The sequence below is a fragment of the Limanda limanda genome, chromosome 9 (genome assembly GCF_963576545.1).
Source record: "Limanda limanda chromosome 9, fLimLim1.1, whole genome shotgun sequence".
NCBI classification, from domain to species: Eukaryota; Metazoa; Chordata; class Actinopteri; order Pleuronectiformes; family Pleuronectidae; genus Limanda; species Limanda limanda.
In genome coordinates, this window is record NC_083644.1 from 16615911 (window position 1) to 16628957 (window position 13047).

Consider the following 13047-nt stretch of genomic DNA (forward strand, 5'->3'; position numbering starts at 1 on the left):
TTCAGCTGCTCCTGGAGCTGCTCGACCTACAGTTCCTCTTGGTCCTCCACCTTCACTGTCTCCAGCTGCTCCACCTTTCTCCTCCACTTCCTCTCTCCTCTGTCCAGCTGGGAGGAGAGGCACGACCTGGTAGAAGCTTGCCTTTTCCTGATTTCCTTTTTCACCAGCTCCTCCTTATGTTTTGACTTCGTCCTGGAGCTTTGTGTGTTCACCTTTAAGTTTGTGAACTTGCTCATTCAGTCTTATTTTCTTTGTCGACGGCCTCCATGTTACTGCTGCTCTCTCCCTCAGTTTGAGTCATCTCCTGCCGCAGCCTTGCCTCCTGTGTCTCTGCCTGACTTTTGTCCACCTCCTTTTCTTTGAGCAGGTTGAAAGCTTCTTCAGATCCTCCGACTCCTGGTGCAGACGGGTCTCCAGAGTCTCACATTTGGCCTGATACTCAGTGAGCTGGGCCAGGACGTCCACGTAGGCCCTGAAGCGACCACGCCGTTTCTTGGTCTCTTTACGTAAGAGTTCGTCTCTCACTTTCAGCTGCTCCTGGAGCTGCTCGACCTGCTCCAGCAGAGACGAGTTTTCCGCTTTGAGAACCTTAATCTGACCATTAGCTTGGAAGAGTTCGGCCCCGAGGCTCGAAACAACGTCTTGGTGCTGCATGGTCGACAAAGAAAAGCACGTCAGAAACTTGGGCTCAAGTTTGGTTGAGGATCGTGGAGAATTCAAAATGCTTCTTCTCTCTTCAGGATCGTGGGTGCAACTGACGTTTGTCTGCAGCTGATGAGGTGCAACATTGTTTGCACTCCTTTGATCCTTTGATCTATAGCATCACACTTAATTTTTTTTTTTTCAACTGTTTTTATTTGAATTTTCCAATGACATGGCATACAATGGTCATAAACAGTGACTGATACAGCAGGAGTACACAATATTATGCCAGTAATATCCTAGACCCATGCCCCCAACAACCCACCCAAAACCCAAGAGCTCAGGTCGGGCCCTGACGGGGACAAACAACACTCCAACAGACGTCCACAAACACACACACACACAGAACAACGGCTGCCGAGCAGCACAATAAAGACAGGAAATTAAATTAAAAATAAAGAAGGGGGGGATAATACTAATTATGTTTGTATGTATATTGAATAAATGGATAAGTAGATGGAGGAGGGAGTGGGATTAAGGGGTTCGCAGCTACCACAGTAGTGCAGGAGTGTGGGGTGTAGTAGGAGTGAGTGAGAGGCTTCTTCCAAGTCCGGAGACAGATTAAGGGCATAAAACAAGTCAAGGAAAGGGCTCCATATACCTTAGACGATCTTGGAAGATCTTGAAAGTGAAAATCCAAGTTTTTTGAGTTTTAAATGACAGAGAACTTCCTTAATCCAGCGGTCGTTTGTGGGGGGGCGGGTGAGCTTCCAATTGAGTACGATCAGTAGCATCACACTTTTAACTGTGCTTTGAAAATGAAATACATAATAAACACACTTTAAACAGCAAGAAAAAAAAAATTCTGAGTTGTTTGTTTTTTATCATTTATCTCTTAATGCACATATATAAGTACCTCGTTGTAGTGCTTATTGTGAAACACTTTTCATCTATGTTTGAAAAGTGCTTCATAAATAAAGTTGATTATTATTATTAACATGGGTAGTTAGTGATGATAACAAACAAACAGTTTTCTACGTTTTTACTTTGTACAAGAGGTTTAATAAATGTTTCAAAATGCAAAAAACAGTGTTTTATTTCCTCCCCCTTACAAACACATACCAAACTGGAGCTGGTATAATGTATCTATGTCTTAAAAAAAGTTTTGTTTAAAAATGTAAAGATATGACCTGAGTCCAGGGTCAGGTTTCCCTGAGATATTCCCAATCTTTTGACTTTTCTCTTTGTTAACGTATACCCTTTATTCTCAGGATCTAATGGTCAAGTCAGGCTCAAGATTATTATTGAGAGTGAAAATTCTCACTTAATTTGTAGTTTGTGACATTAACTTAGGCTGTGGGACAAGCTTGTGCCCGCAACAAGAGGTTTGGGGTTGTTGCATAATTCAGGACTGTCAGTCTCCTCTGGGATATTTGCACTCCTGGATGAAGTCAGAGAGTCAGTGGTGGAAGATTCTCTGCCATAATAAGGCCATGTATTTGAGGATGCTCCCACAGAGGTAATGCCCTCAGCGATGTTGAAGGAGTCGAGGCTGAAGGACGAGGACGTAGAGCAGGCACGAGGCGGTCGCGGTTCATGGAGGTTGAGTTTGGAGACCAGTGGTTTGCCAACTGTTACTGACTGCCTTTCCTGTACTTCATCATCCATGTTGGAATAGGTGTAATGAAGACAGACGGTGAACGTGAGCTCCCTCTGTTTAGACATAAAAAGAGAAGGATGTGTTTTTAGCTTTAGAGAAGGAAATATAAAAAGGGTTTAGAGGACCTCACCTCCACAAAAACACAAAGAAGTGTTGCTCAAAGTAGGTGCAAAATATCATACTTAAATTCTACTCTTAGACTTTATCAAATCTTTTTCAAGATAAGCATTGATTATATTGTTTTAAAATTATTCCCAGGGGGCCTAGGAATATTTAATTTGTCCTTGGTCAGAAATAAGAGAAGTATTTATGAAAAGAACAACGAGTGTCTGACCTTCAGTCTCTGAAGGCTGCTGATGCGGGTGTAAAGACTGGGGACCTCTGGTGAAAGAAGTTCGTCCTTGATCAATAATAAACTGCCAGCTTCTAGGAGAGTTTCCTGGTTAGTCGTCTTCAGATCAACATCCACATCCTGCCAAGCAAACACATTGTAAAGATCAGTAAGATCAGCAATAACTACTGATTTCCTGCTTAGACTATATTGAGAAACACTGAATGATTCCAGGTGCCATGCATGATGTGTGATTATGAGCCAGAACCTTTGTGTTATATCTACATAAGTTATATCAACCAACAAACCAAGGGGAAGTCAGTGAGCTGAGCAGAACAGGAAACAATATCTTTGGGCTGGTCAAGTATCCGAGAGTAGATGACCATGATGTTGGAGAACTCTGCAGCAAACCCAAGCTGTACAGTCACCCCACCGTCAAACTGCAGGTACTTGCTCGGTGGCAGGACTAGGAAGATATGCATTTGAATTAGGTATATTTTCATTTCATGCCAACAAGAAATAAAATAAACAACAGATATGGCAATGTCTCATTTGCTACATCTAAGAATTTTAGTTAGCTTTTGTGTAAATTGTACCATGAGCGATGGCCCACTGCAGGTTGCGAGCTGTAAAGGATTCAGAGCATTCAGACGTTTGTATCTGGTCGGTGAGGGAGCGTCGTTCAGACAGATTGCTGCGCATCTCCAGAGCCTGCCTCCCTCGTGTAATTGCACAGCGACCCATGTCTGAAAAGAGTAAAGAGGTTTTAATGCACAGTACAGTGTATATGGCTTCATCACAACAGCTAAGGACAAATTCAACACTTACTTTTTAAAGGGGGAACAAGGTGCTGAATTGAAATCTTCCAAATAAAAAAAAAAGAGTGTGGACTGTGTGGTTTAACATGACTGAGTGATATTTGTCCAGATTTGCAAAAAGTTCAAATTTTTCAACCAGCTAAGAGGAAAACAGTCACTATCTTTTACCCACTGTGATCTTTAGTTTAGTTTGCTGCAGAATGTTGCAGTGCCCTTTTCAAACCGTCTCATTGGAGGTGGATTCAATGTCAAAACATTTGACAGCAGCTTCAAGCATCTCTCTGGTTTTCACTGTGTTTATGCACCAGTAGAAACACAGAGCTATTAAGCCTCTGCTTATTGTATGCTACGGTTTGGTAGCAACCCGCACAAACGCTTTGCATCTGGAACATTCTGAAAGCTTTCTTTAACAGTAGACATTTAGACAGACATAGCAGGAAACGCTGAGGTGGTTCTAATGACGGTAATGAAGGCTCTGTTCAGGAAATCAGGTCAGTGAGCTGAACATGCACAACAACTCTGAAAGTGAAAAGGTAAATCAGACTACGGGGAAATATTCAGGGTGAGTTACATGTATATGAGGGCTTTGAATGCACTGACGACTCAGCGCGCTGTTAAATATAGTACATAATATTATAAGATGAAATTTATTAAATACATTTCCATGCTGGAGTTGAACGTGACCCATTTCAGGCCAGATGTTGAATAATCCGTTCAAAACCAACGTCACATATGTCAAAGACAATGAAACATCAGGTGTAGTCGTACCTTAAAATAGAAAACAGCTAACTGATTGGCCAGTTGGTGCAAATCTGTGATGGGTCTGTGTAGCTGCACATACCTTCAGCGACTCTGTCCAGCATGACTGTGACCTTCTCATCTTCACAAACTCGCTGTTTGAGGAAGTTGATGAAGATGCCGTTAGACACGTTTTCCCTCTTCACTTCATACGCCTCTGCATCTACACATCTAAACAAAGTCACGTGCACATGTTACTGGTTAAAGTAGGAGTAGAGCAGGCACGTTCACAGACATTTTGGGGGGCAGGTGCTCAAACCCAAAAAAAGGGCACCCATCTCCACAATTATTTATGAAACTAAAAATAATAATAATAAATAAATAAAAACGTAGTGATTCTCCCTAATTTATTTTACTAGTTGATGGCCTGATCCAATGAAAAATATAGATGCTACCCTGAGCTGCTTGTTGAAATTCCCTGTCCTTCTGCTTTTGGAGTCTGTCTTTTCTTGGCATAATGCTGCAAATTTGGTAAATGAGATAAATCAATTTTGTGCATAATAATCAAGAGTGACTTACATAATCTCTATAAAGCTGACAACACAGTACACACACATTTTAGTTTACTGTTTTCTGACAGAGTTGAAGTATGAGCAGCATTACACTAATAATATACCACAATATATACCTCAAGTAGCTCAACTTAAGACCTACCTTTCATTTCAATAATTACGATTTTAAATGAAACAAAACTAGTGAACTTGTCTAATTTGTAGAACAGTAAAACTGCCTTTAAATTCTCTGCCTGCCTGCTTGTCTGCCTGTCTGTCTGTCTGTCTGTCTGTCTGCCTGTCTGCCTGTATCTCTCTCCCTCTCTCTCTTCATTAAACATGACAAACGTCAGTAAACAGCTGGAAAGGCTTTGAAATCACGGATATTGTTAGTTTATTTTTTAGGAAACACCGGACCAGTTGCAACGTAATGTTTTCAGCGGCGCTAATGTTGTGGTTAATTAATCACCGAACAACGTCGGGGGATTGCCCCGTCAGATATCAAAACACATTGGGGGGAATTGATGACAGAGAGAGTATTTTTTATTCTTAAATATTGATGAATGGGGAAAAAATTGGACTCCAGCAGAAGGGGCACTTTTCTCATCCAGGGCAAAAGGGCTGGTGCTTGAGCACCACTAGGGGTCTATCTGTGCACGTGCCTGGAGTAGAGTGTCACATATTTCAAATCTAGTATTAAATAAACACTGGTCTCATACAGGGGGAGGATCAGCAACTTACGTGGCGTAACCAAACACTATGTTTGCTGTGACCTTCAGAGTTCCAGGTTGCACAAGGACATCATCATGTGGGTTTCTGAAAGGAAATAACATTTTAAGCATAAAGAAGCACAGGCAGATAATCTGAAAATGAAATACAATCCTTGAAATGAATATTGCCACCTTCTGCGACACATGTCCAGCAGGAACACGTTGAGCCCGGTCTCTTTCTCCTGCATCCTGGTGAGGATGTTCTGCACACACAAGCAATGCTCTGACGTGGTGGAGGCTGGAGCATCGATGGGAATCATGAAGCTGTTGCCGTAATTCTCATAACCATGACCAGCAAAGTATAGTAAGCCTGGGTTGAGAAGGACAAAGAAGCGTTGTAAACATTGATGAGTGTCAATGTCAAAGGGAGTTAAGTAGTCACATAATATTTGTAAGATTCTTAACCTTGTTCTTTTATTTTCTGTTTTTCAAAAGTTATAGTGAGGCAATTTTGCTTTTATTTATTTAATGCCATGTGATTGTGTTAAATAAACTGCGGTATTGAAAAAGTTTTGTATTTGTAACCACATTTTTACTGCATATTCGACTTCAAACCAAAATATTGCAGTCATTTTTGAAAAGAACTGACACAAAGCACATTTCAAACATATAAATAATGTTGGTGGACGACAGACAGACCATAGACTCCCTTGTCAAGCAGCAAGAGGAACTCCGTCACAGCGCTGTGCATCTCCTGCAAGTTGAGGTCAAGAAGTGAAACCACCTTGAAGTCCATCAGTCTGAGGAGGTTGGTCAACTCGTGCACGTCAGCGATGGGAGCACCAAGCTGAAGGTAGTGGCGGTAGTTCATGTTGCCGATCAGCAGAGCAACTTTGTCTGTTGCTGTGGAGGGGGAAGACAAGACATCAATGAAGAGCCACTAAGCTACTCAATAATATACTGTAACTATTATTAGTGATCGACAAAAAGATGACAGCATTTGTTTGGACCAAATTCACCATAGAAATGTTTGGATGGCGGCGGGTGACTGGCCATTGGGTGTAGGTGATTTTTTGCCGGTTCAGAAGTTGACCTGTTGATTTCCTGTGAGTCTGGCGACCCTGATATGGAAAATATGTTTACATTAAAAAGTCCCATATTGTTTGATATTAGATAAGAATGTTTGGACTTACACTGAACCCACTACCAACTGCTTTGACTCACACAAAGTAAAGTCACATGATACTGTTTTACATTTCACTGATGTGCTTACAAAGAAACAGGAATTAAAGTGAGTAAATGTTCCAGAGAATGACAGAGGAACTAAACTATGACTCAATTTCCTTTATTCACTGGGAAATATTCAGGTAGAAAAAAAAACACACCTAGACCACGATCAGTTTCTACCCAGGTTGCATCGGTAATGGAACTGGGGCCTGCAAAAGAAATGCAGAAGTATTATGGTCATTTATGAATATCTATTTTCTCATCTATACATTTACATTCTGAATATGAAAAAAATGTCTCTATGACTCACCAATTGTGACTCCTGCTGTGTCGCTCCACATCTCATGATAAAAGTTGAACACTTTACATCTGTACTCTCCTCTGTGTGCTGTGGTCACACACGGGATCTACAGAAAATTATACACATCATCCAATGTAACACAGTGTACTTCTACAGAAATGTCAATCTTCATTAAAAAATATATAATAAAAAAGTTGTAATCTTTACACTCATTCAACTTTCACAAGTAGTCTCCAGAATACAGATTAAAATCCAAAGGTTGTAAAGCTTTACTCCTTTTATTCAGTGTTTTAATCCTAACAGGTTCTAATCTGACATAATGACTGTTATATGCAGCGCACAGCAGAGTCTGTGGACATACTTACTTTAAATGAACTTGTCTTGTGTTCTTGCATGCGAGCCCTGTTGTGGTACCACTCGTACTGGGCGGGCGGGTTGGCCTCTGCTTTGCACACCAGGAGCAGAGAGTCTCCTTCAGACACCGTTTGGGCCTCAGGCTGGTGGATGATGCGCAGCCCACTCACTGAGGCCTGAATCAGACTGCTGCTACAGTCTGCAGACAATGAGATTCACCAGAATGATACATCACACATCATGAGATGGAATGAAACAAGTGAAAAAAGGAGAATAGAAGGTTCGGAGAAGGGGTACCTGGACTGGAACCTGCAGAGGAAACCAAGCAAACTCGAGCCCAATGAGAGAAGATGCATTTTTCTCCGTGGTTGACTCTGCAGATGTAGTGACCCTGGTGGTCCGGGGCTAAAGGACACAGAATCAACTCTGGTGTGCACCCGGATTTATCCAAAACCTACATCAACAAAAAGATCAGTGAGCTGTTTCCTGACAATTGATAATATCCATCTACAGAGCAATTTATTTGTCTCACTAAAATGACATCAATAGGATGTAAAGGTGACAGATTTTGCCAAAAAGTTACATAAATACAGAACACATCACGATAATATGTTGGACCGACCTCTTCTTTGCCTCTGAACCACTGGTAGGAGAGCCCAGGAGGACCAGCAGCTCTGCAGGTCAACACCACCCTGCTCCCCACTGTGGCCTGCTGACACTGTGGCTGCACTGTGATCTGGGTCATCTCTGCCACTGCTACACACAGACACACACACAGACAGACACACACAGACAGACACACACACACACACACACACACACACACACACACACACACACAAACACACACACGTTAATGTAACAGACACCACAGTTAAACCCTTCAGATTTCACAGCCATAACAAGTCAGACTTTCCCAGATGAGAAGTTGTCAGGGGCTAAAAAATGTACCTTGTGCTCAATTACTTCCTGATTTCCACCTATGCAAATCACAGTGTATGGTGGTTATAACTCAATATATCAAGAGCTAAAGGTCTTCTTCCCTGTAGTTATAACAGAAATTACATCCGGTCCCTGGATGTTTTTTTAGTTGGAGTTGATTTTATACAGTTGCATATGTGTGGAACCACATCTCCTTCTTTAGTACCTGTGCTGGTGAGGTACTGCACGGCTTCCTGGTGGTCCACCTTCCTCAGGCAGTGGACCAAGAAGTCCAGGGAGCAGGAGCGATCGGCCAGCTGAGCCAAGAGGGTGCGAGCCGGGCTGCCTGCAGGGCTCAGCACCTGGAGTGAGCAGCTGGTCAGCTGACTCTCACTGCAGAGGGGTCAGAGGTCCCAATTTTAAAAGGTGGTGGCACTCTTGTGGACCCCCAAGAAACTCAAAGGAATGGACAGTAGTATTAAAGGAGGGCTCAATGACAAATACACTGTGTTGAAATGAGTTGTGGTGATCAAGAGAGATAAAGAGGACCAGAGGTGACCAGGCGTTTTTTGTCTTCAGAAGAATTTCCCTGAGGAGAATCCATGTGACAAACTCCTTATCCTCTTTTAAATCTCTCTTACAGACACATCGGAATAGGTACTTCTTATCTCACCATCAATTTGGATAATTTTACAATGTTTTACTCTTTTCTCATCGGTGACAGTTTGTATTTCTGTATCCGAGCTCTTGTGCTCTTCACATTGCCTTTTGAATGGTTTCTAATTGTTTGCCTTCAATTTGTAACTTTTAACTTTAAAAAAAAAAAAGTGCTATCATTATTATGACTTCTATAAAGATGTGTAAAGTGCAGTGGGACCATGTGTGGAGCTTTGCTTCCTCTGATGCCCTCCAGGTTCTCACCTGCAGCTGAACCGCGGCTCCTCGGACACAGCTCTGGCCAGCTGCCTCCATCCACAGGTGGAGTTGTCCAGCATCTTTGACAGTCTGTTCAGGACTTCTTCTGACAGTCTGTTCCCGACAGCCATGTTCGTCTCCTCCATCTTCTTCTGTATCAGCACTAACAAACGCAGCAGAGAAGCACAGGGGACATTAAACGCTGGAACTCTTCGCGCTGAACCTGTCCCCGGGTCCAGGGGGATTCTCCTCCGGGGGCAGTGGGCTTATTGTCGGGTGAGTCCCCCTCTCGGTCGCCCACACGGCTGGTTCAGTAACAGGGGTTCATCATCTCGGGTTTCCCCCTCGGTCCGCTCTATGTTCGTGTGAGGCGCACACACACACGAAAGTGAAACTACACGTTGTCTTCGGTACAAGTAAGAACAGCGCAGCTCACCTCCACTTCCGCCCTTTAAATGTCCATCCAGGTGAAAGAGAAAAGTTAGGACTCACCGGCTGTGTCCAGTAGAGCAGAGGATCCAGTGACTGCTGAGCAGAGGAGATGTCTCCTGTATATTACACACGGTGACAGAGTGTTGTTCCCCACATTATCCACTTCTCTTCTCTCGGTTCCTCTTATTTGTCATCATTAACTCCGTCATTTGCATGAAGGGTTGTCATAGCAACACCGTTTATTACTTGAATTCATTCATCTTCCATATAAACGATTTAAACAATCATTCAGAAAGAAAAATCACTTATTAACTATCTGACTTTTTTTTTATCAAGTCACGTGTGTTGAGACTTTTAAACAGAAGCTGATTACATCAATATCAGATGAGGAGAAAGGAAGTATAGTTTTCAAAAAGCACCTGTATTGCTGTGTATTGAGTGAAACTGGGGAATTCCCTGGACAGGGATTTACAATATTGCACAAATATTAGTCAATTAAAGAATAATAGTACAGCAGGAGTGTGTATGGTGTATTGATGTTATGATGATGAATGTTGTTCATTTACATATAATTGATTTTTTTTATGCGATTTGTGAAAAGAAAGGAAATCCGAAAGGGGGGATCTCCATCCGCACGTTGTCTTTTTGATATGAAATGGGCAAATAATATGAGATTGTTCTTCTTGCTCCTTTGTTCGTTCATTGTTATAGTTAACAATAGATCTGGTACAAAACACAAAGCTATAAGCATCAAGAGAAAATAGAGGAAAACCAGTGAATGACTCAGCTATTCTTCAGAACTTGTGAATAAAATCAAAAGATTTTTTTTTTAAGGTATATACAGTCAATGCAGAGACCAATGAACTATAGTGTATATATAATGTATTTTGATTCAAGATATTTTTGGTTTCGAGTAATATTTAAAATTTTTAGATTTATGTAGTTTCTAAGTAAAACACAAGCAACTATGATTATTTTCTAACAATGACAACCCTCAGAGAAAGAAATCTTTTTAGTCATTTATTTACCCATAGGCTGCTCTTTATAACCATTAATTAAACTTTTTATATAGTTGAAGCAGGTCTATTCGAGAGGATTTTGTAAGAAATGAAGACATTGTTTGTTGAATTGTATTTATTTATGATAAGTCTGCAAAAAAAGTGATAGAAAAAGGAGAAATTGTTTTGTCGAAATATCATCGAACCATTACCATTACAGACAGAATCAAATCCCATGTGATCAACCTACATCAAATACAGTAAACACTACATTTTTGAGATCGCACCACAAAGTCCATTAAGTAGCTGTTCTGGAGATTTACATTGTGTCACAGAGGCTACTAAGTGGAAGTTTTGGTGAGATTGTGTACGAGGTCAAAATGAATCATCCATAATTTTTTCAGCTTCTGATATTCCGTTTTTGATGAGACTGGGGTGCCATGTTGGATTACACTGAATCATATGCACTGCATTTCAGTGAGATTCCTCACTGTATTCAACATTACCCGTCATACACTTCCTGACGTCATATACTGTGCTGGAGAGTCAGCCACAAACACTTTCAAGCATTCATCTTTCAAACAATGTTCCCAGAGGAGCCAATGCAGTTAAAAGACCGAATATGCTGGGTGATTTCAGATAACCTACAAGATGAATGGCAAGTGGTGAAGGGTTGGTGTCATGATATTTCTCTCAGAAACTTAAGATGTGATCTGAACATGTAAAAGTTGTCATAATAAAGTTCACAAGAGTCTGAAGCACATCACTGTACAGGAGATCTGTCCACTGTCCACTATCAAGTGAAGGCTCAAAACTTCTTTCCCTTGTGGAGTCTGTTGAATCGCCAAATGTTTTCCTTCCTCAGACGCTTCCAGTATTCCCAGTTGTCCGACTCCAGCTCGTGCAGCTTCTTGGGCTCTCCCAGGTTCAACTGGTACAACCTGGGGAAATGATATAAGAGGGGGGAATCAGATATGAAAATGGATGAAAGGCCTCTTAACCAGCATAGCTAGAGTTTTGTATAAAGCATGAGAGATTCTAAGGGCCAACCAGGGTGGTTGTTATACTGTTATAGCTTGAATGAAAGATGTGCCTTTCAAATAAAATTTAAAAAAATGAAATGAGAGAAATTGTATAATTCTAATCAATTACAAGTGGGGAAAAGTGTGGCTGAATTGCATGTATGGGTATGTGTGTATATGTGCTCTCACCACTCTGGATATTCCTCAGGAGTCTTCAGTATGGGGTCATCTCCCTGTTTAAAGATATTGGCCCCGACTGCATGAGAAGTAAGTCGAGCGGTGTCCCTACACACCTCAGGACCTTTCAGCTCTTCCTTCGCCATGCCTTTACCTTTTCCTTTGGCCGCTGGAAGACAGAGGAAAAGAGTCAATTGTCATGTTGTTTATATTCACACTTGGATAAGTTTATGGATAATCTACACAGGTTGACTGCAAACATGCTACCAGTGCTTTGGTATCTAACACAGTATGAGTTAAAGGCATATGTGGGCACAGCCAGGCGATTCAGACAGGTGGATGACCGTGATTATTATTATTTGGGTAATATTGCTAAATCACAACACCATATCCAATTGCTAAAAACCGGTGAACTGGACTTGGTTGATTTTCTTGAAAAACATGTGGTTATCCCAACTGGGCCTTTGCCTAAACCACATAAAGGAGAAACAGAACAGAAAGGGAGGAGAAGAAGGATCAACGTTGGGATCCCTGATGTTGCTGGAGTATCTGAAAAACACCCCATCCCAGTATATGACACTGAGGCAGACACTGGTCCATCCCAGAGACAAAACCCCCATACTGCATAAGCAGAGCAATGTAGTTAATGCAGCAGGAAGTTCAAGAAACTCAACCAAGTCCAGCTGACCTGTTTTTAGCACTTGTAATATACCATGACCTGGATGACTGAGAAGCTCCACAGACATAAATCACAACAGCTATCAGTCGCCATTTATTATCAGTATCATTGTGATTATATCTCAAATGGAATAGAGTGGTGTGAAAATCAGTCCGCTTAGTTTTCACACGTACATTTCTTCAACAGATGCTATTGAACCTGATACAGAGGAGCATGGAGATGTCCAGTAGGTGGACACTGAACAGACTGAACACAGATGTCCTCTTTACTCACCAACTTTCTTCGCATATCCCCTTGTCTCTGCTCTGCTCCATGTGTTGGACCTGCAAGCGGCCGCTGGAGCGTTGACTGTGGCGCATTTCGTTAAGGATACTATTCTAAACAAAATGTAACCTGACATTTTTATTTCACCCCACTGATCATCCCGGCCTACCGTGCTACAGTTTGACTTTCATAGCTTCTCTCGACTTCCGTTTTCTAGATTGTCTGTGTGAGACGAAACAACTACCGCCCCTCTCTGGACGGGATGATGCATTACAACGTGGCTGCGTCAGACAGGTGCTGAGGCTGG

At 41.8% G+C, this 13047-nt stretch overlaps 2 protein-coding genes across 2 annotated transcripts; both read right to left on the reverse strand.

Moving 5' to 3' along the window:
* Positions 1-880: 880 nt before the first annotated feature.
* malt2 (MALT paracaspase 2) lies at positions 881-9685 on the reverse strand. The gene is made up of 17 exons (XM_061078295.1): positions 9661-9685; positions 9175-9331; positions 8480-8646; positions 7955-8088; positions 7630-7786; positions 7344-7531; positions 6988-7084; positions 6836-6886; positions 6470-6571; positions 6150-6353; positions 5643-5820; positions 5482-5556; positions 4293-4420; positions 3230-3379; positions 2942-3099; positions 2637-2774; positions 881-2355 (listed from the first exon to the last, which is right to left on the reverse strand). The coding sequence occupies exons 2-17, from the start codon at positions 9312-9314 to the stop codon at positions 1987-1989; spliced, it is 2436 nt and encodes an 811-aa protein (XP_060934278.1). The 5' UTR covers positions 9315-9331; positions 9661-9685; the 3' UTR covers positions 881-1986.
* A 1014-nt stretch (positions 9686-10699) lies between these two features.
* mrpl54 (mitochondrial ribosomal protein L54) lies at positions 10700-12943 on the reverse strand. The gene is made up of 3 exons (XM_061077984.1): positions 12750-12943; positions 11810-11966; positions 10700-11539 (listed from the first exon to the last, which is right to left on the reverse strand). The coding sequence occupies exons 1-3, from the start codon at positions 12874-12876 to the stop codon at positions 11407-11409; spliced, it is 417 nt and encodes a 138-aa protein (XP_060933967.1). The 5' UTR covers positions 12877-12943; the 3' UTR covers positions 10700-11406.
* Between the last annotated feature and the right edge of the window lie 104 nt (positions 12944-13047).